The 26,651-nt window shown below is 41.8% G+C and overlaps 1 protein-coding gene across 4 annotated transcripts in view; it reads right to left on the bottom strand.

Moving 5' to 3' along the window:
• AGK (acylglycerol kinase) overlaps positions 1-26,292 on the bottom strand; it is a 102,338-nt gene extending 76,046 nt beyond the window's left edge. The window contains exons 1-2 of one of the 4 annotated variants that reach the window (XM_016945479.3): positions 26,032-26,292; positions 21,904-22,018 (exon numbers count right to left, since the gene is read on the bottom strand). In XM_016945479.3, the coding sequence (XP_016800968.1) occupies positions 21,904-22,004 (101 nt within the window). In that variant the 5' untranslated portion in view covers positions 22,005-22,018; positions 26,032-26,292. Of the gene's footprint in view, positions 1-21,903; positions 22,019-25,847 lie in introns of all 4 variants that reach the window. The other 3 variants (XM_016945481.3, XM_016945480.4, XM_054656328.2) reach the window with 3 other exon arrangements.
• Positions 26,293-26,651: the final 359 nt, after the last annotated feature.

Here is a 26,651-nt window from a genome sequence, read left to right as displayed (position 1 = left end):
GCATTCGATCCGGAAGGGCAGGACAACTTGAATTGAGACAGCCAAGTATAAAGGGGTCCCCAAGAAACCCCAACTGGCCTGTGCACTGGGCGGAGTGCACACTGGGGTGAAGCCTCAGGAAGTTCCTGCCTTTTGCAGCAGAGAGGAGACTGGCCTCTCCTGTTCTGGGGTGGAACCTGGAATTCAGTCAGCAAGGCAGGAAGGCTATGGTAGCAGGACTCTCACTCTGCTGACAGTCCCTGTTTCCCTTTATTTTTGCCTTTTTGCCCAATAAATTCCATTTTTCTCACCCTTCAAATTGTCTGCAAGCCTGATTTTTTGTGGTCACGTGACAAGGACCCTGTCTTTAGCTGAACTAAGGAAAAGTCCTACTACAGAACTGGGGGGTGGTTCTAGGTCATAGGTAGATTTAAACATAGTCTGAGTGGCAATTGGTTGAAAGTTATTATCTGTAGAAAGCAATGTCTGAATTAAGATAAGGGATTGTGAAGACCAAGGTTTTATCATGCAGATGAAGCCTCCAGGTAGCAAGCTTCAGAGAAAATGGATTGTAAATGTTTCTTATCAGCCTTAAGGTTGGTGCTGATGTTAACCCTGGAAAGACAGAATGAGGCCTGTCCCTCTGACCGCTACTCTTCCTTTCATGGCCCAAACCAGTCTTTCAGGTTAAATTTTAGAGTGCCCTGGCTGAGGAGGGAGTCCACTTAGATAGTTGAGGGGGCTGGGGAGACCTTTGAATTTTATTTTACTTTTTAAATTTTTTTGAGACGGAGTCTCACCCCGTCGCCCAGGCTGGAGTGCAGTGGCGTGATCTCGGCTCACTGCAAGCTCTGCCTTCCGGGTTCACGCCATTCTCCTGCCTCAGCCTCCCGAGTAGCTGGGACTACAGGTGCCCGCCACCACACCCAGCTAGTTTTTTTTGTATTTTTAGTAGAGACAGGGTTTCACCATGTTAGTGAGGATGGTCTCGATCTCCTGACCTTGTGATCCGCCCACCTCGGCCTCCCAAAGTGCTGGGATTACAGGCATGAGCCACCACGCCTGGCCTGAATTTTATTTTTTGTTAGATATAGTGAACTCCAAGTTTCTCTTCAAAGAATCACTATGTCAGTATGTTCAGCTCTCTTATTCTTTGATTCTCCATTTTAAGGTTTAACTTCCTGGTACTCTTCGCCCCCTTGTCTCTAGTATCAGTATCTAGTATCCAGTATCTAGTATCTAGTATCCCACCAGTTCTAATCAGTAGTTCAAATCTGTTCCCCTGGTCATCTGCTTTGACCTGAGTCACCCCTGGTCACCTGCTCCATCCTGACTCATCCTGAGTCACCTGTTCTGTAACTGCCCTTCCTGCCAAACTACTCACCCCGCCACTCTGGCTGGTACCCCTGCTCTCTTTAAAATAGCAGATCAGAATTAGCTTAGACTGTGTGGTCCAACCCTAGACAACAAGGGAATGACACAGCAGTAGGGGCTACCTGCATCAGGAATAAGAATCCCTTCTCCTTCCTTGTTCAGGTGTGCTCTCACCATTGCTCCATCCACGAATCACACCCTTCTATAGAAGTAAAAATTGCCTTGCTGAGAAAATTAAATGTATGTTCCAGTGCTATTTCTTTGGTGGCACTGAAAATTTATTGATATATTTTTGGTTTACAAATGGCTCCTCTGAATGAATTTCTTTAGTTAGTGGTATATTTAACAAGGCAACAATCAACATATTTAATATTAATACAAAGCAAGCCAAAAGCATTTTTGTTCCAAGAAGTGGGGAAGCATTAAGGAAAGAAGGGAGGAAGTCAAGTTCATAGTTAGCAAGTTCATTGTTTAATTCAGCATTTAAATTGACAAAATAGCTATTCCAAGGAATGAGGAATGAACCAACACAAACAGGGCTGCAGCATCTTGTGTCTCAATAAAGTCAATCCTCCCAGCAGCCTTTTGCCAAAATATGTTTTACCTCATTACATGAGATTGTGATTCACCCCAGAGATATGAATTTACCCACTGTTTAACCATGGCTTCCAAATATTTACAGCAATTTTCAGGTCTAAAATCCCTGTTTTTACTATCATTATTTTTATTTTCTGTGAAAGTTTGAAAGCCCTAAAAGCAGCCAGGCCAAAAAAAAAAAAAAAAAAAAGGCCTTTGTAAAAGGCATCTAAGCCCAATTTCCATTTCCTGGAAATCTTAATTTTTCAGATTGGAAGAGTCCTTAGAAATTATCTAGTCCAATGCTTGTCAACCTCTCCACACACCCTGAAACCCGTGAAACAAATATATGACAATATCCCATTAGTAACAAAGTTCAATACAGCAATAATTCTCATTTGGGCACACACACAGAGCACATGTAATTCTATAAGCTCAGGTCTCTAAGTGCCAAGTGATTCTGGTATGTTCACTTAAGCAGGATGCTGTCATCTCCTTAGAGCTCCCAGAAAATAACTAATTGACCTAGTCTGTAAAAGCATCTGGCCTGGTGATTTGCCCACTTGGACAGAAGTTACTAAAAGGCTTAGGCCTAGAACTGAAGTCTCCTGCTTCTCAACATGGCATTTTCCCCCTCAATACTCTGCTTCTCTTCTGTTCTCTACAGACATTCTCAAATGACAAAAACGCAATCAAGAAAGTGCTGTCCACTGTTCTGCCATATGTACTGGCAAATGCCACACTTACGGTCACCTCAATTTATGATTTATCACTATAGTGATTACTACCATTTTTCTTTCCTGCAAGTGGGTTTAGGAAAAAGCCCAGCTAAACCTAACCCCACTTGAATTCATTAATTCAAGAACACTTATTAGCCAAAACGCCACGTCTGCCCTCCATGGGAAGGCCTCACCTAAAATAACCTAAATAACCTAATAACCTCACCTAAAATAACAGCTAAAGGCTGCAGTAAAGCTCCAGTTTGGTACCTATTCTTTCTCGCTCCCTGAAATAAAGTATAGAAATCCCAAAACCACAGCTTCCCTTCTTATCAAATCCCAACCACTGTACTCTACACTTCTATGCACTCAAGTGGAACAAGCTACTACTTGTGAATACTTCAAGTACCTTCTAATTTCTCAGATTTTCTCCACACAATTTGTTCCCTCTCCAGTTCAGGATGGGAAATGACTTAATGAAAAATGTATCGCCTGGAGGCTTCTCTCACATAACTAAGCTAATCATTTTGGTCTGTTCTGCAGAATTTTTCATTAACCAGAGGATAGTTCTGCAGTTTATCCCCTCATTCTATTGACCAAGAGAAATGGAAGTGGAGGAAGCCTGTCTTCATAGCTCACTTTTTCTCCTGTTAGAACATGAAATTTTTCTATTTTCATTCTCTTATCCTAGCCTCAGGTCTCCACGAGATATCCGTTTCTGTTCCTAATATTCACAGGAGCCCACGTTAGTCAGCTGAGTTCTGTGGGCACTGGGGAAAAAGTTCTGCCTCTGACTGGCTGCTATGTTTATGCTGAAGTCCAGACTGTACCACCATCAGGCAAAGCTCTGGGTACCACTAATGGGCATCCTTCTCTGAGCTTCTACCACCAGCCATTTTTTCAATGATTTCTACCCCTAATTCTCATAAGCACTGACATTCTTTCATGGTCCAGTCACTTCTTCCATTTTTCTGCTCTTTTTTCATTTATTTGCTTCCATCCAACACTCCAATTTAAATACTTTATGCCATATACTGTTCTTCCATATACTGTGTAACATTATCTTTACTAGGCAACCAAATTACTAGTTCTTTTTGTGCCATCAGCCATTATGTATTTGCATATACAATTATAAACAAATATATATAATGAGACTCAATTACATACAAGGTACTCAGATCTATTTACATTTAAAAAAAAGGAGAGTAAACGACGAGTTAATGGGTGCAGCACACCAGCATGGCACGTGTATACATATGTAACTAACCTGCACATTGTGCACATGTACCCTAAAACTTAAAGTATAATAATAATAAAAAAAAGGAGAGAAAACAGATTACATAGAGCTCTTGACAGCTACTCCAGAAGAAAGAATAGAATGAGAGAGTCCCTATGTCCCTATGTCCCTCTGCCTCACAAGTTGTTCTCTATAAATAGCGTGCATGAAATGATATTTACTTTGGGTTCCAGAATACGTGACAGATCTGGACAACTTCCGGCCTATAAACACATAAGTTAGCAGCTACTACTGTCAATCTTTTTGCTGTTCTGGGACATGAAATGTTTGAGATGTCAGTTACTACCTACAGAGGGTCTAGTTTTAGCATCAGCTGGATTATTCTCTCTGTAACGCTTGGAACGTGTAAAACCATTGATATGAAACTCCCTTAAAATCATGTGAAATCAACAAAACAGAATATAAATTAAATATACTGGCTGCCCATCTCAGCCCACCACTCCCAAGACAGAGGGGAGGAAGCAAAATAAATATATAGTTTTTTTTTTAAAAGAAGAAATCTGCTTTCTGGATAATCTAACAAAAGAGTTGAAAGAAAGGAAATACAATTAAACTTCATTGTACTTAAAATAAAAATTTAAAAAGGTTCCCCTATTCCCTATCAAATCTGGGCTGACAGGCATGTTATTTAATTGCCCATAAATGAGCTTCTTTAGCACCCATTAATACCCCAATTTCAGCATCAGCCTGTGCACAGAGAGAAAAAGATAAACTTTGAAATGGCTAAAAAGCAAAACAAACTGCTTTCTTAAAATGTCAGCAGAATCTGAATGAGGAAAAGCCATGAGGGGGAACAAAACCTCCCTACCTTCAGCTGTGGATGAAGCAGCCAGGCCCCAGACCATTGACTGCAAAGTCAGAGTCTAATCTGAACTGATGTCAAGGTAAGACATCTGCTTTGTCAGAAACCCCAAAGATACTGAAAAACGGAGCACAAACCATTATTGAAACCATAATCTGCACCAAAAGTAAATCTATGAGTCTAGTCAAGTGTGGCTTATGCATAATTTACCCCTGGCATCCAACACATTTCCCCCCCGATAGCCTGTCGGGGTTTCAAACTCAACGTATCTAAAACAGAATATAAAATCTCCTCCTTAAACCAATTCTCCCTGGCAACTTTCTTATTTCTCTATCACCAATTATCCTAGTCTTGAAGCCAAAAAATCATTTCTACTACCTTCCTCTCCCTCAATCATATGCCCAGTCAACTACCTAGTAATAATAATAACTAGCATTTATTGAGGGATAACTATAAGCTGAGCACAGTACCAGGCACTTGACACACCTATTTAATCCTTGCAACTAACCTGCCAAACAGGTGTAATTATTCCCATTATACTTATAAGGAAACTGAGGCTCAGAGGTTCAGGTGGTTAAGTAACTTGATAAAGGCCACATAGCTAGTAAGCAGCAAAACTCAAAGCAGAGACACCCCCTGCCTTTGGCACCCATGCTCATGTATTATTCACACTATCACAATCTCACAACCACCCATAAGTTCTTCCATTCCTCATGCCATCACTCTGGTTTAGGCCTTTATTACCTTTTGTGTAAACTATTTAAATGCACTCTTAACCTTCAGACATTTTTCCTTCAAATGTATCCTGCTGCACAGATGTGCTGCATGAAACTTCTTGAATGCTACTTTGTTCATGACATTCTCTTCCCTTAAAAATTTTCACTGTTCCCCAAATACTACAGACTTCCTATATCCAAAGCCTTCCATCAGCTGGATTTTCCCCCATCCTCCTGAAAACATGCAACTTTACAGTCAAGTCTAATTCTTTGCCACTCTCCAAAAATATGGAGTGAATTCCCATTTTCTGCTTATAATTAAGTAATTAATATCACCTAGAACACTGTCCAACTCATTCTGCAGGACTTAACTCAAATGATATCTTTGTAAGGATGCTTTCTCTGATGAGGAGGGAAAAGACTAAAGAAGAAAAGAAGTGTTATTTCTGTCTGAGAGCTTTCTTTGTGTCAGGCATTGTTCTAAAAAAAATCTGCATGACCAGTGAAATGGGTACTACTATTATCTCCAGTTTACAGATAGAGACTTGAAACATAGAGCAGTTAAGTAACTATCCAGGGTTGCTTTGCTGTGTAAAGTCAAGATTCAAATCCATACTATTGGGCTCTAGAGCCCCCTTTCTTAACCATTTTGCTCTAGTGAACTCTAAGAAGTGATCCTTCTTAACTTTCATGGATGGGTCAAGCTGATCACATGAGAATCTACTGATCAATCTTAGTATCACCAAAAACAGGACACCTAGACAATATATGCCTCTTAAAGTTATACAAGTAAGCAATTCACCACAGGCCTATAAGCATCCTTGCCAAATAAATTGCACTGGAATCTAATTATGGCTCCACTCAGTGCTTCTCAAACTTTAATGAGCAAACACATCATCTAGGGATCTGGTTAAAAAGCAGATTCTGACTCAGTAGGTTCTGGATGGGGCCTAAGAGTCTGTATTTCTAAGAAGCTCCCAGGAGATGCTTATGCTGCGGGACCACACTGTGAATAGCAAAGCTCCAGAATGTGGATCTAATCACCAGCTGACAAGACACAGGAGGGATAGAGGAACAAATTAAGCAACTCATGGCTGGGGCTAGAACACAGTGATGAGGCACTTGCCTCAAGGGCACCATTTAAGGGTGTGCCAAAAAACACAGTACTGGAGATAAATATTTTAATAGGTATTTTCCAAAATCAAAAATGAATGCAAAAAAGTTATAATGAATATAATAACACAATTTTAAATAAAGTCAGGGCCAGTATCACTGGTTTTTCTTCTTGCCTCAGGCTCCCATATGGCTCTGCACAGCTATGCAGAAGCTATCTGCCCAGTCGAGGGTATGAAAAATTCTACAGGGCAAACGTAGACCTAGTTTCTAAAACATGTAAATATTATCAAAAGAAGAGGAGTTATACTTTAAGAGACTTAAGAGACAGAAACTCATTTTGATACTGATTTGAACAGAATGTACGGTAAAACAATGTGGAGACAATAAGAAAAATAGAAACACAGACTGAATATTAGATAAAAGAATTTTTGTTTTTTTCAAGTTCATGATAATCACAATGACAGTGTGATTTTTTTTTAGGTCCCTACCTATTGGAGTAAGGTACTGCAGTATTTATGGGTAAAATGATATAATATCTGGGTTTACTTTAATCTACTCCAGTTAAAAAAAAAAAAAAGTAGAGGACATAGATGAAACAAAATTAGTGAAATATTGATATCTGCTATAGCTCAGTAAATGTTACTTGGGGATTTATTATACTATTCTCTAATTTTTATATGCATAAGATTTTCATAATAAAAAGTTTTTTAAATTAATCTTTTTCTCTTTAGACATCCTTAACATTTACTTTGTACCCCTCGAACAGAACATAGCACATAGTAGTGCCTTATACATCTCTAATAAAAATAGGTACTTTTTTTTTTGAGACAGGGTCTCACTCTGTCACCCAGGCTGGAGTGCAATGGCGTGATCTCGGCTCACTGCAACCTCCGCCTCCTGGGTTGAAGTGATTCTGCTGCCTCAGCCTCCCAAGTAGCTGGAATTACAGGTGCCCACCACCATGCCCAGCTAATTTGTTGTATTTTTCGTAGAGAAGTGGCTTCCTTATGTTGGCCAGGCTGGTCTCAAACTCCTAACCTCGTGATCCGCCTGCCTCAGCCTCCCAAAGTGTTGGGATTACAGGTGTGAGCCACTGCGCCTGGCCTAAAATAGGTACTATTTTTAATATGTGCCAGGAGCAGTGATTAGCATCACGATAATATTGTGACATATTGCACAGGTAAATAAAAGTGAAGTTTAACAAGTTAAATAACTTGCCCAATGTCACACATCCAGAAAGTGGCAAAGGCAAGACTTAAACCCAGACTCCACTGGCTCAGAAGCTCACACTCTGAAGCATTGTGGTATAACAATTTCTCTTATTCCAAATGGATTTTATGATAGAAGGTAATCTCAGCTTACAGTTCTTCATCTCTCTCACGCTCCTAAGACACAGTGGCCATTTTGAGAGGTTAGGATCAGGACTATCTGGCTTTGTATGATGGCTCTGATACCAGCTGTGTGACCTTGAGCAAATTACTTCATCTTGCTGCCCCTAAGTTTCTTCATCTATATAGGGCTATTAATCTCACATGAGTATGAGATTAATAACCATCTCATAGAGTTATAAGGAAGATGAAATGAGTTAATAAATGTAAAGTGCTCAGAACTGTGCCTGGCACATGGCAATCACTGATTAAGTATTAGCTATTATTATTATTATTATTATTATTTTATTTTTGAGACGGAGTCCTGCTCTGTTGCCCAGGCTGGAGTGCAGTGGCATGATCTCAGCTCACTGCAGCCTCCACCTCCCGGGTTCAAACAATTCTCCTGCCTCAACCTCCTGAGTAGCTGGGACTACAGGCGCACACCGCCACACCCAGCTAATTTTTGTATTTTCATTAGAGACGGGGTTTCACCATGTTGGCCAGGATGGTCTTGATCTCCTGACCTCGTGATGTGCCCGCCTCGGCCTCCCAAAGTGCTGGGACTATAGGTGTGAGCCACCACGCCCAGCCTATCATTATTATTAGTAGTACGTTCTCAGTAAAATCGAATGACACTGAACACACCCCTCAGGCAAACTCATAACCATTTAATTTTACTACTTCTAAGAAACTGTTTTTGACCATAGAACTTGAAAGGTGGCTTGCACCAATGCTTAGAAAAGCCAATATACAGTAATCAAAATTAATGTTCCTATGTTTGGAGAAAGAAAACTCCAATATTAATTAAAACCCTTAAACACAAGGACCAGGACCATTGCTACAGTAGCACACTTGCTTTGCAAGCTTAATGTCAAGGAATTTATGGTGTCTGTGGGATTTTAAAATCTCCAGGAAAGTACCAGGATCCTAAGCTGAGAAGCTAGATGCTCCATAGAAATAAATGGGAGGTGCCAGGCGTGGTGGCTCATGCCTGTAATCCCAGCACTCTGGGAGGCTGAGGAGGGTGGATCACTTGAGGTTAGGAGTTCAAGACCAGCCTGGCCAACATGGTGAAACCCCATCTCTACTAAAAATACAAAAAAAAATTAGCCGGACATGGTGGCACACACATGTAGTCCCAGCTACTCAGGAGGCTGAGGCAAGAGAATTGCTTGAACTTGGGAGGTGGAGGTTGCAGTGAGCCAAGATCGTGCCACTGCACTCCAGCCTGGGTGACAGAGTGAGACTGTGTCTCAAAAAAAAAAAAAAGAAAGAAAGAAAGAAATGGGATGGCCCTGGGTCACAGGCCGAGGTGGGTAGCAGAACTGGTGTCAGAAGCACTGAGCCAAAGGAGTAAACTGAGTACCATGTGCCAGAACTAAGCAGGAGCCAAGCTATTGTTAACTGCTCAGCCAAGGGAGTTAGTTGGGGAGATGTGCCAAAGCTCACCAGCCAAAATCATGGGGAGACAGACCAGAGCTGGGAAGAGCGAGGACAAGGTCCCCAGTGATGCAGGAATAATCTGAGCCCAAATCAGATGGAAAAGGCTTCCGACACGGCTTGCTGCTTTTAACCACGTATGGCAGGCCTCTTTTGTAGTTATGTTGGGTCAGTCTTGAAACTATACTTTTCCAAGCTGTCTTGTTACATATGAAAGGCGAAATAAATAAAAGGCTCAGACCTTACACCACCTGGCAGATCCACATCTCCCTTCCCACTGGCGGTCTCTCAAGTCACCCACAACCCAGTCACCAGCAGCACTTGGTTTTAACTTCCACAGGGCTGAGTATGTATTATATCAAGTTTACTCACAATTACTAGCATTTATTCAACACTTAAATCTAGCAGACAGGATGCTAACAGCTTTCCAGTTATATCACTTAATCAATCCTTCAGTGACCCAGTGAGATATTATTATTATCCCCATTTTACAGATGAAGAACCTAAGGCTTAGAGAGCACAGGGTCACACTGCTAGGAAGCGTCAGTTCAGTCCGACTCCAGAGACAACTTTTATACTCCACTGCCTCCTTTCTTATGCTACTTTTTATTAGCAGACTCTTTGCTACTAAAAGGACCAGAAATGAGTGAGAGACTATTGCAGGTAAACTGCTGACATGATAAACCGAACAACCTGGAACATAATCTTCCCCAGGGAAGCTGGAAAGCTTGGTAAAAGCAGTTGAAGAGGAATGAGCAATCCTTAAACTGTCTTTACTTTCAGCAAACAGGGTCATTTTCTCCTCTGCAATTGCTCTTCTCCAGTTGAGAGCAGTCCCTGCTGCTCTTGTCAACTGCTGCAACCTGCTGTGGGGAAATTATGCAGAGGGGAAAAATATCACAGACTTTTTTTTCTTTGAAACTTGGGGGAAGGGAGAAAAAGAAGGGGGTGGAATTCTCAATGGAGAAAAAAAATTATAAATACAGTAAAAATGGAATAGAACCTCCAAATAAATAATATCTGATATCAAAAGACAAACTAAGAGCAGTAATCAAAAGGGGTCAGATAAAAAGAAATTAAAATATGCAATTTTTCACAAATCTGTTACCAAAAAATATTTGTTTTCTATTCATACAAAATGTCAAGAGAACCAGTACCTGGGCTAGAAAAATATGACTCCAAAATCCATATATCATACCTGAAAACAACTGTGTGGTTGTGATCCCTTACAGAGTGTGTAGAATGAGAATGGAACATGAGGGACATGAACATTCAAGGCACAAACAAAGCAGGAAGATATCTAAAGGTACCTAAAAGGATATGGGCCAAGAAAATCAAATGTGGCATGAAAAGTATCCCTTTAATTTAACAACTAAGAGGCCATTAATGACCTCATCAAGAGCAGGTTCAATCAGATGATGGGATACAAGCCATTTTACTAAGCTTATTCTAAAATGGAGGTAGGACTGCAAGTGTGAGGTACACTTCTGAGGACGGTGTCAATGGAAGATGAGAGCAGGTCACCAAACACATGGGAATGCAGATTTGAGTGAAGATGTATGAGCAAGATTCTGACAAATAGGGGAGAGAGAAACTGAAAGTCTGAGACTAAAGATACAAGTGAGGAAATGGACAACCAATGGGAGGTGAAACAATGGGATGAGAGTCAGAGGGGCTGACCAGGAGGATGGCAGCTTCAGCCACTGAGACAGAGAGACAGAACATCAATATGCACTCTGGGGTAACTGCCCATGTTTTTTACATTCTCTTTGAACTAGGATTTAGGTTGTCTAAGAATAAGTATAGAGAAGATAGAGTGGGTAAGGAAATTCATGAGTATTTCAAAATAAATGTTGTAGAAATTGAAAGAGTAACCTATGAATTTAGGGTATAATTTCCTTCAGAAGGACTCAACAGCCTAGGTTTGTGAATTCCTAATGGTCAGTCAATAAGGTTGATATTTGCCCTCTGCACACTCATCCTTTCATTCTCTTGTTTGTTCCATCTTTCATAAATAAAATGTGTGTCAAGTATCTTCTATGTACTGGGACTGCAGGACAACACTGAGCAAGACAAACAGCACCCCTGCCTGTAGAGTCTTATAACAGAAGAAACAAATAACAGAAAATCACAATAGCAATGAATAATATATAGGAGGAGTTCATAGTACTATGGAGAAAATGTAAGATGATTGCCTAATCCTGACTAGAGAGGACAAAGAAGGCTTGCTTAAAGAAATAACATTTGAGACTTGGAGAAATGATAGTTGTCTAAGGAAGAAGAGAAAGTCAGAATGTTCCGCGGAGAACAACATGTGCAAGGACATTCCAAGAAATCCTGAAACAGAAAGAACATGTCACTTCGGAAGATCGGAAAGGTCCACGTGTTAAAGTATAAAATGTGGCAAGTCTAGAGATGTATGCAGGGGCCAAGCACATGTAGAGCTGGTAAGAATATTGTGCTTGAGTCTCAAAGCAATAGCAATCTGTACTTACAAAGGATTACTCTAGCAACGGTATCCAAAATGGATTAGGAACAGGCAAAAGTAGGTGCCAGAACAGTGAGGAGGCTGTTATTAAGAACCCAGGCAAGCGACAATAGTAGTATGGACAAAAGCCATGACAGTGAGGACAGGAAAAAGAAACTCAATACATTAAGAGATGTAGAGGGAGCAAAATCCTTTAGAATGTATGACCTGGATGCAGGGAATGAAGGAGGATAAAGGATGATGCTTAAATTCCTAGTTTGGGAATTTTTTTTTTTTTGAGACGAAGTCTCTCTTTGTCACCCAGGCAGTGCAGTGGTACGATCTCGGCTCACTGCAGCCTCCGCCTCCTGGGTTCACGAGATTCTCCTGCCTCAGCCTCCCGATTACAGGCATGCGCCACCACACCCAGCTAACTTTTGTATTTTTAGTAGAGATAGGGTTTCGCCATGGTGGCCAGGCTGGTCTCGAACTCCTGACCTTAGTTGATCTGCCCGCCTCGGCCTCCCAAAGTGCTGGGATTACAGGTGTGAGCCACCAAGCCTAGCCTAGTTTGGGAAATTAGATGGATGGTGAGTGGTACCAATTACTGAGAAGGAACAGGTTTGGCAGGAAAACTTTTTACTTTATTTTCCATCTGTTAAGTTTGAGGCACCTGTGAAGCATCCAAATAGACAAGTAGCTGAATGTATATACAGGTCTGGAATTCAAAAGAGGTCTTTATAGAGACAAAAATCTGGGATATGGCTTCATATTGCTGGTAACTGAAGACATCATGAGTGATTAGATCATGCAGGAAGAGAATATAATGTGAGAAGAAGGCCTAGGGCAGAGTCCTAGAGAACTACTCCTCTAATGTCTGAGTAGAAGGGCAGAGAAGAGTAACAAAGGAGGCTGGGCACGGTGGCTCACACTTTAATCCCGGCCCTTTGGGAGGCTGAGGAGGGCGGATCACCTGAGATTGGGAGTTCAAGACCAGCCTGACCAACATGGAGAAACCCCATCTCTACTAAATACAAAATCAGCCAGGTGTGGTGGCACATGCCTGTAATCCCAGCTACTCAGGAGGCTGAGACAGGAGAATCGCTTGAACCCAGAAGGCAGAGGTTGTGGTGAGCCGAGATCATGCCGTTGCACTCCAGCCTGAGCAACAAGGGCAAAACTCTGTCTCAAAAAAAAAAAGTAACAAAGGAGAAGAAGAAGAAACAGCCAGAGACAGAGGAGGAAAAACAGGAATATGGGAGTCAAAAGACAAAGAAATGAAGCATTTCGAGGAGAGTCAACTGTGTCTAAAGCTGAGTGGTTTATATGGTTTGGCTGTGTCCCCACCAAATCTCATCCTGAACTACAGTTCCCATAATCCCCATGTGTCATGGGAGGGGCCCAATGGAAGGTAACTGAATCATGGGAGTGGTTACCTCCACCCTGTGCTCATGAAAGTGAGTCAGTTCTCACAAGATCTGATGGTTTTTTCAAAGGGGCTTTCCCCCTTTTGCTCAGCACTTCTCCTTGCTGTCATCATGTGAAGGAGGATGTATTTGCTTCCCCTTTTGCCATGACTGTAAGTTTCCTGAGGCCTCCCCAGCCATGTGGAACTGTGAGTCAATTAAACCTCTTTCCTTTAAAATTACCCAGTCTCAGGTATCTTTATTAGCAGCGTGAGAACAGACTAATACAGTGGTCAAGAAGAATGCAAAATAAAACTGGTGAAAATAATTATAATGAAAATTGGAGAGGATGTGGCATGAGAGGGAGATAGGAAAGCAGAGAGAACCTATCCAAAAGGTTTAATCAGCAGGGTGTGCTGTCATGCACATATAGTCTCAGCTTCTCAGGCGGCTGAAGTGGGAAGATCACTTGAGCCCAGGATTTTGAGGCTGCAGTGAGTTATGATCGCACCACTGCACTCCAGCCTGGGTGACAGAGCGAGATCCCATCTCTAAACACAACAATAACAAAAACAAACCTTTAGTTGTGAAAACGAGAGGAAATGAGAGCTTAAAAAGCCCAGGAATGACATGTGAAAAATGGAGTTGAGGAACGTATGATGTGTTGGATCAAGGAATCTACGATATGAAAAAGATGAAAAGCAAGGAAGAGTGATAGATTGGGAAGAAAACAGAGGAGCCAAGGGACAAGAAATCCTAATAACACTGAAGAGCAGAAGTAATGGAATGAAAAACTGGAATAATAGAAGGCCATAATGACAGAATGGGATACCGAAGTTCCATATTTCAGAAGTGGAACAGGGGCAAGTGATGATAAAGTTTAGCATTCAACCAATGAGAAGGGGGTGAAGTTGGAAGAAGGTGGAGTAGTGGGTCAAAGTCACAGATACAGAAGAAGTCAAGGAAAGTGGGGACAAGTTGTTAGGTAGGTCATCCACATGGACACTCAGGGTGTCCGGGAAGATAACAGGACTTAGAAAGAAAATGACATTGATAAGCCAGGCGCCAAAGCCTAAGCTGAATGTAACTGAGATCCCAGAAGGCTGGAAGATTTATAGTTTTATTGGATAGCCAGATAAAAGTCTTGAATGATGGAAGATGTATAAGATGGAAGATAAATGGTTTGGAATAGCTACTGAAGGGCCAGGAGAATCCCAACATCCTTACACCCTGATCCCATTTGAAAGGACAGAGATGGGAGCAAGATGACAGATAAAAGGCAGGGCTAATGTGCATTGCATCTCCCACCTGGACAGACAGAACAGTGTGTGGAGAATCACACTGTGATCTTTTGTTCCAAGAACCACCACAGGAATGTACCAGGAAAACTGAAAGAATTCAAAGATGCTTTGAAAGAAGCAACACACTGTTGCAAATGCTGCAAGACAGACGAAAAACCGTGATTCCCCAAAGTGTGAGGGGGGAAAACCCACCTCTGAACGCACATCCCCACTGGGGAATTTGAAAATCCAGATCATGGGAGAAGGATTTAACCTTACCTAGAGCTGGAACAAATTTAGGAAACTCTGTGAAATAAAAAAGTAGAAGCAGCAGTGGGCAAAACCTTGTAGGCACACAGTCTCCAGGTCAAGCCCAAAGACGCCATCCCTGACTATATCTTGCAGGAGCCACCAACATTGTGAGCAGACAGCGAGAAGCATGGCCTGAAAGCCTTGCCTGCTTTCTCAGCGGGGAAGCTTATGACCTGGGGCAGATCTGAGTTCTGCGCACAGGCTGCCTGGATCTAAACTTGGCACTGTTAGCAGAGCACTCTGGAAGTGAGACCAGCCACACTAAATGCGTGGGAGCTGGATGAGGCCTTTCACTATCAGTTATCCCCTACTTCCCTGGTGAACTATACGGCACAAGAGAAGTAGCCATAATGCCCTCTGGAACATAACCCCACTGGCCTGAGAACCACCTCCCCATACCCCACTGTGGTCACAGCAAGCCCTCCCCAAGGAGAGTCTTAGCTCAGACCCACCTAACCCTGCCCCCACCTGAAGGTATTTCTCTATGAGCCCCGGTAGCTGAACACAAAATACAGAAACTCTTGGGAGCTTTATGGCCCCACCCATCGCCTGAGAAACCAGAATACTTGCCCCAACTTAGGGCAAGTTCAAATCCCACTATGACTACCGCAGCTGGTGTTCTCTTGCAAATGCCACCTCCTGGCTGAAGGCCAACCAACTCAGGCCATTACCGCAACTCATGACAGAGTAACACTGCTCCCAAGAAGGAGAAAACAACAGCTAATACCACTGCCTGCAACATCCTGGCTAACCAAAGGTCCTGAGTCTATCCATGTGACAACTTCACCGCTTGCATAACCAGCATTCAAGAAAGCCAGCACACTAAACCTATCTATAGCCAAGGATCCTCACAGAATCTACATCATTCCTCTGCCACCTCCACCACAGCAGGTGCTGGTACCCATGGCTGAGAGACCTGAATATGGATTACATCACAGGACTCTTTTCAGACATTCCCCAGCACCAGCCTAGAGCCCGCTATCCCTGCTGGATGGCTAGATCCAGAAGACCAGTAACAATCACTGCACTTTGGTTCTCACGAAGCCCCATCCCTAGGAGGAGCAGGAGAGCACCACATCAAGATATCGCCTCATGGGACAAAAGAATCTGAAGAGCAGGCCTTGAGTTCCAGATCCTTCTGCTTGTGGGTAGTTTCTCACAGCAGAGACAAAATTGCAGCACTGGACACAGTAGGGAAAGTTGCACCTAAACCCCAATAGGCAGGCAGCCTCTGTGATCACATAGGGCCTTGGAGAAGAGGTCCTTGTTCCCTACTGGCACTCCACCACAGAGGAACTCAAACAAATCAGCAAGAAAAAAAAATAATTCCATCAAAAAGTGGCCTAAGGACATGAATAGACAATTCTCAAAAGATATACAGATGGCCAAGAAGTATATGAAAAAAAATCTCAATATCACTAATCATCAGGGAAATGCAAATTAAAAAAATAATGAGATACCACCTTACTCCTAAAAGAATGGCCACAATTAAAAAATTAAAAAATAACAGAAGTTGGCATGGATATGGTGAAAAGGGAACACTTACGCTGCTGGTGGGAATGTAAATTAGTACAACCACTATGGAAAACAGTATGGAGATTCCTTAAATAACTAAAAGCGGAACTACCATTAAATCCAGCAATCCCACTACTGGGTATCTACCCAAAGGAAAATAAGTCATTATATGAAAAAGACACTTGCATATGCATATTTATAGCTGCAAAATTTGCAATTGCAGAAATATGGAACCAACCTAAATGCCCATCAACCAACAAGTGGCTAAAGAAAATGTGGTATATATACACCATGGAATACTACTCAGCCATAAAATAAAATGAAATAATGGCACTTGCAGCAACCTGGATGGAGTTGGAGACCATTACTCTAAGTGAAGTAACTCAGGAATGGAAAGCCAAATATCATATATTCTCATTTATAAGTGAAAGCTAAGCTATGAGGACACAAAGGCATGAGAATGATATAAGGGACTTTGGGGACTCAGGGGGAAAGGTGGGAGTGGGGTGAGGAATAAAATACTACACACTGGGTACAGTGTACGCTGCTCGGGTAACGGGTGCACCAATATCTCAGAAATCACCACTAAAGAACTTATCTATGTAACCAAAAACCACCACCTGTACCCCAAAAACTATTAAAATAAAACAAAATTTGTAAAAACCATAATAATAAAATGACCTGATGGGGGAAAAAAAAAGAAGAAGAAGAAAGGACAAGGCAGCTTCCACTCAAGAAGACTACAGGGTAAGATTTTCTCAGGGTAAAAACAAGTTTGGTATAAAGAATGTGAGCACTGTTCTGTGAAAAGGTTGGGGATATATAGGCAAAAAAAAAAAATGGGGGGAGGGCAACAAAAGGAAAAGTATCACAGCATAATAAAGGTCATTTATGATGAGCCCACAGCTAACATCATACCCAATTTTGAAATACTGGAAGTTTTTCTTCTAAGATCAGGAATAAGACAAAGATGTCCACTCATCACTTCTACTCAACATAGCACAGGAAGTTCTAGCCAGAGCAATGAGGCAAAAAAAAGAAATAAAGGCATCCAAACTGGAAAGGAAGAAGTAAAATTATCTCTATTCACAGATGACATATCTTATATGTAGAAACCCTAAAGATTCTACACCAAAAAAAAAAGCTGTTAGAACTAATAAATTCAGCAAAGCTGTAGGATACACAACACACAAAAATCAGTTATATTTCTATATCCTAAGAATGAACAATCTGAAAAGGAAATTAAGAACACAATCCCATTAACAATTGCATCAAAAGAATAAAATACTTAGGAATAAACTTAAGCAAGTAGGTAAAAGACTTATATGCTAAAAACAAAACACTGCTGAAAGAAATTAAAGAGTACAATAAAAAGACATTCCGTGTTCATAAATTAGAAGACTTAATATTGTTCAAATGTCTATTCTACAAAACAACGTACAGATTCAATGCAATCCCAATGGCATTTTTTGCAAAAATAGAAAAAACATCCCAAAATTCATATGGAATCTCAAGAAATCCCCAAATATCCAAAACAATCTTGAAAAAGAACAAGGATGGAAGTCTTATATGTACTGAATTTAAAATATATTACAAAGCAATAGTAATCAAAACAGTGTGGTATCGGCATAAATACAGATATATAGACTAATGAACAACAGAAAGCCCAGAAATAAATCCTCATCTATATGGTCAAATGATCTTCAATAGGGATGCCAAGACCACGCAATGGGGAAATGACAGTCACTTCAACAAATGGTATTGGAAAAACAAGATATCCATATGGAAAATAATGAAGCTGAACCCCTATCTTACACCATATAAACAAAATTAACTCAAAATCTGTTAAAGACCTAAATGTAAGACCCAATATAAAACTCCTAGAAGAAAACATAGGAAAAAGCTTCATGACACTGGATTTAGCAATGGTTTCTTGAATATAACACCAAAGCAGAGGCAAACAAAAGCAAAAGTAGACAAATGGGCCTTAACCAAACTAAAAACAATATATATCAAAGGACATGATCAATAGTGTAAAAAGGCCAGCTACAGAATAGGAGACAATATATTCAAAATTATATATCTCACAAGGGATTAATATCTGGAATCCATAAAGAACTCCTACAAGCCAACAACAACAACAAAACTCAATTAAAAATAGAAAAAGGACTTGAACAGACATTTCTCCAAAGATTTTTAAATGGCCAACATGCATGTGAAAAGATGCTTGACTTCCTTAATCATTAGAAAAATGCAAACCAAAACCACAATGACATATCACCTCACACTCATAAGGATAGCCCATATCAAAGAAACAGAAAATAACAAGTGTTGATGAGGGCGTGGAGAAACTGAAAACCTTGTACACCGTTTGTGGGATTGTAAAATGATGAGCCACAATGGAAAACAGTATGAAAGCTCTTCAAAAAATTAAAAATAGACTACCATATGATCTAGCAATCCCACTTCTGGGCATATATCCAAAATAATTAAAAACAGGATCTCCAAGAGGTATCTGTACACTCAAGTTAATTGTAGCATGTTTCACAATAGTCAAGAGGTAAAAGCAACCAAAATGTCCATTGACAGATGTAAAGACCATACCTCTTTAAACGTAAAGAATATATCTTTACATTTAGAGATAATATAGGCCAGGCATGGTGGCTCACACCTGTAATCCCAGCACTTTCAGAGGCCAAGGCAGGCAGACCACCTGAGGTCAGGAGTTCGAGACCAACCTGGCCAACATGGTTAAAAAAAAAAAAACCCGTCTCTACTAAAAACGGAAAAATTAGCCAGGCATGGTGCACGTGCCTGTAGTCCCAGCTGCTTGGGAGGCTGAGGCAAGAGAATCACTTGAACCTGGGAGGCAGAGGTTGCAGTGAGCCAAGATCACACCACTACACTCTAGCCTGGGTGACAGAGCAGGACTCCGTCTCAAAAAAAAAAGAAAAGGTAAAGATAATTTAAACATTATGGACATTATAAGTGAAATAAGCCAACCACAAAAATACAAATACTATATGACTCACTGACACAAAGTATAAAGTGGTCAAATTCCTAGAAACAGAAAGTAGAATAGTGGTTGTCAAGGACAGCTGGGTTGGGGCGGGAATGGGCAGTTGTTCAATGGGTACAGCGTTTCAGTTTTGCAAGATGAAAAAGTTCTAGAGATCTGTTGAACAACAATGTGAATATACTTAACACCATCGAACTGCAGATTTACAAATGGTTAAGGTGAAAATGTTTATGTCCTGTGTTTTTTCACCACAATTTTTTAAAAAGGCTAAACAGTACCAAATCATGCAAGAGAACAGTCTGAGAAAAAGAAAAGCAATAGGACAACAGGAGTTTGCATTTGGGGCAGTAACATTGAATGTCAAGGGTGAAGACAGAGCAAAATGAGGCCTCCAGGCTGCCACCACACTTCTGGCTCAAGCTGTTTCAGATCCAATTTAGAACACGGCCTCCATTAGTCCTGAAGACTTAATGGTCCTTTTTTAAGGTCTCAAGGCTACATGGGCAAGAACTTATCATGGTTCCTCTAAAGACATCCTGAACAGAGTACACAGTTCCTCAAATCTTCACCTAGTCGTAGAAACAGCAGCAATCCTCAGTGGGTGGGAATTTTCCCCGACTGACCTAGCCATGGCCTAGATTGGATGCTCCAGCAAAGGGGCCTTGAGGACCCAAGTGTAGTTAGAAAAAGAAGAAGCCAAACATTCCATGCTCCATTTGTTAAAATATCTGCTCCACCCTTTTCTTAATTACAAATTTTAAGCTTCTTATGTCTGCTTTTTTCCTTAGATGCTGGCTAATGGAATTTGAGTGCCTGGCCTTGACAACACTTAGAAAGAAAAGAAGGGGAATGTATTGCAATTTTTCCACAGCTGCAAAAAAAGCAGACATCATGTTATATCATAAAGTTATTCTCACAGTGGTGAATTGAGTGTTCACAAAATATCAATATGAATCTCTTTTCCAATGTGGAGACTTCTAATTCAAAGAGTAACTGTTCTGTTTTCTGTTCAACAAAGCCGTCATTTAAGACATCTGGATTTCAGTGTTGCTACATACTTAAAATGTAGTCCTTAATCTCCAAAAGACTGCAATTTGATTGGCTGTCTTTTGTATAATTTTTATACAAAAACTTCTCTGTTTATTTAAATCTTATTACCATATTAAACTAAAAGAGGAGCTCTGGCACTTTCTTCTCCCTCCATGCAGGAAGACTAATAAAATCCATGACTCCTCTGAATTCTTTATTTAAACAAAAGGTTTGAAAGTCTACTTCTCATTTAAATTAATGTAGGCTAATGGGACAGATGAGGATAGTAACACGGGATGGAGGAACAAATTCAGTAAGTGTCCCTTGATGACAGATCAAGAGACTATAGTAAGAAATGGAAGGAATAAAATGCCAGGGAGACATGAGTTCCAGTCCTTGCTTACTACTGTGAAAGGAAAATAAATCTTGGGGCCCCAAAATCACTAAGCTAAAGAAAAACAGTCAAGCTGGGAACTGCTTGGGGCAAACATGCCTCCCATTCTTTATTTTTTTTTTTTTTTGAGACAGGGTCTCACTCCCTCACCCAGGCTAGAGTGCAGTGGCCCGATCTGGGATCACCACAACCTCCACCTCCCAGGCTCAAGCGATTCTCCTGCCTCAGCCTCCCGAGTAGCTGGGACTACAGGTGCACGCCACTACTGCCTAGCTAATCTTTGTATTTTTAGTAGTGATGGGTTTCACCATGTTGGCCAGGCTGGTCTCCTGACCTCAAATGATCCACCTGCCTCAGCCTCCCATAGTGCTGGAGTTACAGGCATGAGCCACTGTGCCCCACCGCCTCCCATTCTATTCAAAGTCACCCCTCTGCTCACTGACATAAATACATATCTGATTGCCTACTTTAGAGAGGCCAATCAGAAACTCAAAAGAATGCAACCATTTGTCTCTTATCTACCTATGACCTGGAAGCTCCCTTCCTACTTCCAGTTGTCTTGCCTTTGTTTCAAGTTGTCCCACCTTTCCAGACCAAAACCAATGTTCATCTTACGTATATTGATTGATGTGTCATATCTCCCTAAAATGTATAAAACCAAGCTGTGCTCAGACCACCTTGGGCACATGTCGTCAGAACCTCCTGAGGCTGTGTCACAGGCGCACGTCCTTAACTGTGGCAAAATAAACTTACTAAATTGACTAAGACCTGTCTCAGATTTTGGGGGTTCACACTACTAACTTGGGAAAGGACTTCTCTAAGATGTCTTAATCTCTTCCACTATAAAAATAATGAATAAAAATAGCTTCCTTTGTGATGTCTCTACTTTATTCTCTAACCACTGGATATAAGTATGCATGTAGTTCCAGCTCTGGTTACAAGAAGTCTTTGTTTTTGCTTTGAATAACATTTATTTTTCTTTTACACCACGTTTTATAGGGATAAGCACAGCTGAGCAAGATTTTAACCTGAGGCCCTTTGGGGCTGTTTTGCTGCAGATGCAAAGGTGGGATGGGGCTGTCAGATAGTTACCAGTGTTTTCCATAGAGCCAATGGCCTCCCCAGGTCAGCAGGCAGAGCCCAGCTGTAGTTTTCTTCCAGTGATTTCGAAGCGTTTTAAAGAACACCGTCATCTTCTAGAGATTTGCTAGGTTAGTAGAGGCAGAAAAAGAAAAAAATATAATTTATCCATGGTCTTCATGTAATGTCCCTATTACTCTGTCTTCCATTCTTTTATCCTCTCTCACTCCTTTTTTTCCCACTCACTCCTCTTCCTCCTTACCACTTCTCCTCTGGCCTCAGCTCATCTTCTCCCTTCTATTTCCATCATCTTCATCTTCTCATCCACCCACACATGCATCCACCTTTCTTTCTTCCTTCACGTATTTCCACCTAACCTATACTTCTTCCCTCTCTGATCACTATTTCTTCATTGCAATAGAAGGAAGAGGGAGGGGCGGAAAGAGAGGAAGGGAATTCCAGGCTTCCTCTGGTTTTTCTAACTCCTTACAGCCTCACTGTACCACTGTTTAAGAGTATACATTTGTCTATCCATCATAATGTAAGTGTCCCAAAAAATAATAATATGAAGGGCGAGTTCAAAACAGAAGAAAATACCAGGTCCTCAATAGGAAAACATGGATAGAAAACTCAATGAAGAGGCAATGTACATGGCTATCTAAAAATGTTCAACTTCCTGAATAATCAGACATGCATATTACAAAGAACTATCATTATTGACCAAAATAAATTTTTAAATGATCATATTCACTGATGACATAATAAAATGATAGACACTCATACACTCCTTTAAAGAAGGTAAATTAGGAAGACTTTACTAAAAAACAGAGGGACACTACAGAATATCTTTATTCTTCATGACATTTATTATTTGATGATGCTTATATTCATTTGCTCATTTATTAGCCTAATCCTACTGGAATGTAAACTCCATGAGAGTAAGGACATAATTCTGGTCACTGCTGTATCCCATGCCTAAAGTAAGATCCGGCACACAATAGCTGTTTAAGAAATATTTGTTCAATGAATAAGTTAAATAGCAATTAAATATTTTTTTTACCCAGAAGTTTTACTGATGGGGGAAAAAACCCAAAACATAATGTTAAGTAAAATTAGCAGGATAAAAAGCCATATATAATTGGCATTATACCAATTATGTTCAAACATGAGTATAAATTTAAAAAGAAAACCAATACAATTAAACAAAAACAATTTTTTTTTTTTTTTTTTTTTTAGACAGGGTCTCACTCTGTCACCTAGGATGGAGTCCAGTGGCACAATCATAGCTCACTATAACTTCTGGGCCCAAACAAATCTCCTGCCTCAGCCTCCCAAGTAGCTGGGACCACAGGCACATACCACTACAATTGGCTAATTTTTTTCTTTCCTTTTTTTGTTAGAGACAAGGCCTCACTATGTTGCCCAGGCTGGTCTCAAACTCCTGGCCTCAAGCAATCCTCCCGCCTTGGCCATCCAAATCGCTGGGATTACAGACGTGAGCCACTGCACCTGGCTCAAAAACGAAATTTTAAAGTAGATCCCTCTAGGTTGTGGAATGGTGGGTGATGTTTATTTTTAAAATTGCAATGTACTTTCTAAGTTTTTGAAAATGAACTTAATTATTTTCTAGATAAACAAAAATTTAAGCAAAATTTTTTATGACTATCTGTTAGTGAGGTATATAGACCAAGAAAAAAAAAACTGTTTCCACTTAAAAGTCCAGTTCTTTTATGACTCCCTTTAAATCCCATTGGTTAAAATTCCTCTCAAGGGTAGAAACATCCTTATCAAAAGCAGCAGTGAAGCCAGTGCCAGGGAGACCATCTTCCTGTGAATCCCATACACCGTCAGGCTGACACATGATTCCAAAGGCCCAACTAATTCTTGAACTCCTCTCCATCTGGCCCTAAATCACTCCTTCATTCAAGAGCCCTTTAATAAACACCTATATGGTAGGCTCTGTGCTGGGGGTGAGGGCAGAGAAGAATGGGTCTCATGCGTTCTCTCAAGAGCTCACAACTGTCAAACCCACAATGCTAACACAATTATACAATTATGATTGCAGTACAGTGGGATAATTGTCGAGGAGTCAGCACAAGGCTTTGTGAGAGTCTGCAAGAATGAACCTAACCTGGTCTAGGGCTGAGGGGGTGGTGCACAGTCAATGAAGTCTTCCCTGAGCCTTGAATAATGAGGAGGAGTCACTAAAGTAACGAAGGAGTTTTGTGGATGCTATTGTCTGAATGCTGTGTTCCCCAAAAATGGTGATGTGGAAGCCCTATCCCCATTGAGATGGTATTAGGAGATAGATCCTTCGGGAGATAATTGGGTCATAAGAGTGGCTCCCATGAAAGGGATTAGTGTCCTTATAAGACTAGACACTACAGAGATGGTCTCTCTGCATTGTGAGGATACAGCAAGAAGACAGATCTCTACAAACCGAGGAAGAGGGCTATCACCATGCACTCAACCATGCTGGCACCTTAACTTTGGACTTCCAGCCTCCGGAACGGTGAGAATTAAATTTCTGTTGTTTAAGCCACCCAGTTTTTGGTATTTTTTTTTTACAGTAGCCCAAACTGAGAGTGTACAAAGGCATAAAAGACAGTAAAGTGTGTTGAGAGAAACATACGTAGATAGTTGAGGGGAGAATTAGGTTCATGGCTGAGACTGGAAAAAGGGGGTATGATCTAACAGTAATATGCTGGGGAGAATTTAGCAAGGCCTATTTGTTCTGATTCTTCTCTGTGTACCTGTGTCTTCAAAGATAAGGGCATTCCTTTCCTCGATCCTATACTTATAGGATGAGCACCTCTCACTGGAGGGTCTTATACAGAAGAAGGTCAAACAATTCTTTTATGGCCTGCTTCAGGGGAGAAAAGTGGGAAGACACAAAGTGACTTTCCTGCTTCAGTTGTTTCCTCTAATGCCAACGAGTCATATTTTGGGGCAGTGTGTCCTGAATCTCATCAACAGCGGAGTAAAAATTGGAGTGTCTAGAACAGGGGTTCTCAACCTTTAGTGCAGAACTTGTTAAAAACACAGAATCCTGGGAACTGCCCCTTCCCGCTAGAGTCTCATTTGTTCTGGAATTAAGCTGTCATCTTCACTTGTTAACAAGTACTCCCACGTTGGTTGCAATGGAGGTCACCACTATACCAGACTTTGAGAAACAGTGGTTTAGAGATAAAGGATTGAGGACCAGGTGGGATCAGAAAACACCTGGAACCCACACTAAGGACTTTGGCTATTATTTTGAAGACAATGAAAAACCTTTAATGGGCTTTAAGCAGGTGGGTGATATAATCATATTTGACCTGTTAAAAGACCACTTTATAGCAGAATGAAAAATGAACTGGAAGAAGCTAAAATTAAAGCTAAAGAGAACCATTAGGAAGTTATTGCCATAATCTCTAGGCACCTAAAAGAACAAACCAAGATAAAGGATGGATTTGGAAAGCTTTAGAAAGTAGAAATTGGCAGCAGTTGGTGGTCCATTGACTGTAGTAAGTGAGAGAGGAGGAACCAAGCCAGGTTTTTGTGCTTGGGTGACTGGTTGAATAGTGATTTCAGTCATTTAGATTTGAGTGGTAGGTTTGTGGAGAAAAGTAGTGCGGTTTAGGAGATACTGAATTTGACACGCCTGTGGAGTATCCAGGTGGAAATGTTTTTCTTACTAGATAGTGAACCCCTCATGGGCAAGTTCGTCTATCCATCTGCAGCACCAGAACCTAGTAAAGCGCCAGAATGAATGAACCAACCAACCCATCAATGGATCTGATACTATTGGCCCCATTTTGCAAAGGACTATGCTGAAGCCCAAGGGACGAAGTGAGGGGGGTCCACAAGTTAGCGACAGCTCTGGGACTCGAACCCAGGACAGCTGACTCCCGCCGTGACCACGGGATGCGCGCGAGGCCCTCCCCTGCCGCGCCGGCCAGGCCCGCACCCCCTACCTTCAAGCCGCGCCGCCGCCTGCACCCACGACCCCTGATGCTTGGGTCCCCGCGGCTCTCGGCCCAGCGCGACTCCAGAGGCTCCGCCCAGCGCCCCGGGCCCCCATCCCAACTCCCACCCCGCTCGCGCGCTCAGTCCCAGCGACCCGCACTCGGCTCCCGGCCTGGGCGCCGCTGCACTCACCACGGCTGGTCCAGCTCGTGGCTCTGCCTTTCCTGTGTGCTCCCTCCAGTTTCCCCGGCTCGTTCAAGGGAAACCGCTGCCGCCGCCCTCGGGTTCCGCCGCGGGGCTGCGAGCGCGCGCGGGCCAGTTCGGGCCGGGGGCGGGAACCGGCTGGGATGCTCTGGGACGGTGGGGGTGGCAGGGCCCGCCGCCTTGAGGCTGCCTTTCCCGGCGTTCCCTCGTTTATTGGCTCACTCTTCCTTTCATCCATCCATCCTTTGCGCAACAATATTTGATGGGAAGCCTGCCAAGGTAACACTGTTTTAGCACCTGGAACTAAGTCGGAAAATAAATTAACTAAATGAACAAGGCCATTGGAGATGGTGCTCCGTGCCACGAAGAAAATGAAACGAGGTGATGGAAGGCAGTGCGGGAAGGGGGAGAACTGTGTGGAATTAGGCGGCCTGTGCTAGGCCTTCTGAGTAAGGGGCCATTGGTCTGAGACCGGATGTCAAGAAGGAGCAGCTGAAGCAAAGATCCAGGGGAGAGAGCCTGGAGAGGGAAGGGCCCGTGCAAAAGCTCAAAAGCCTGGGGCACTCTGGCGAGTTGCAGGCCAGTGTGGGTGAGACAGAGAGAGCTAA

Source organism: Pan troglodytes, chromosome 6 (genome assembly GCF_028858775.2).
Source record: "Pan troglodytes isolate AG18354 chromosome 6, NHGRI_mPanTro3-v2.0_pri, whole genome shotgun sequence".
Taxonomy (NCBI): Eukaryota; Metazoa; Chordata; class Mammalia; order Primates; family Hominidae; genus Pan; species Pan troglodytes.
This window is presented reverse-complemented; position numbering and strand designations above follow the sequence as displayed.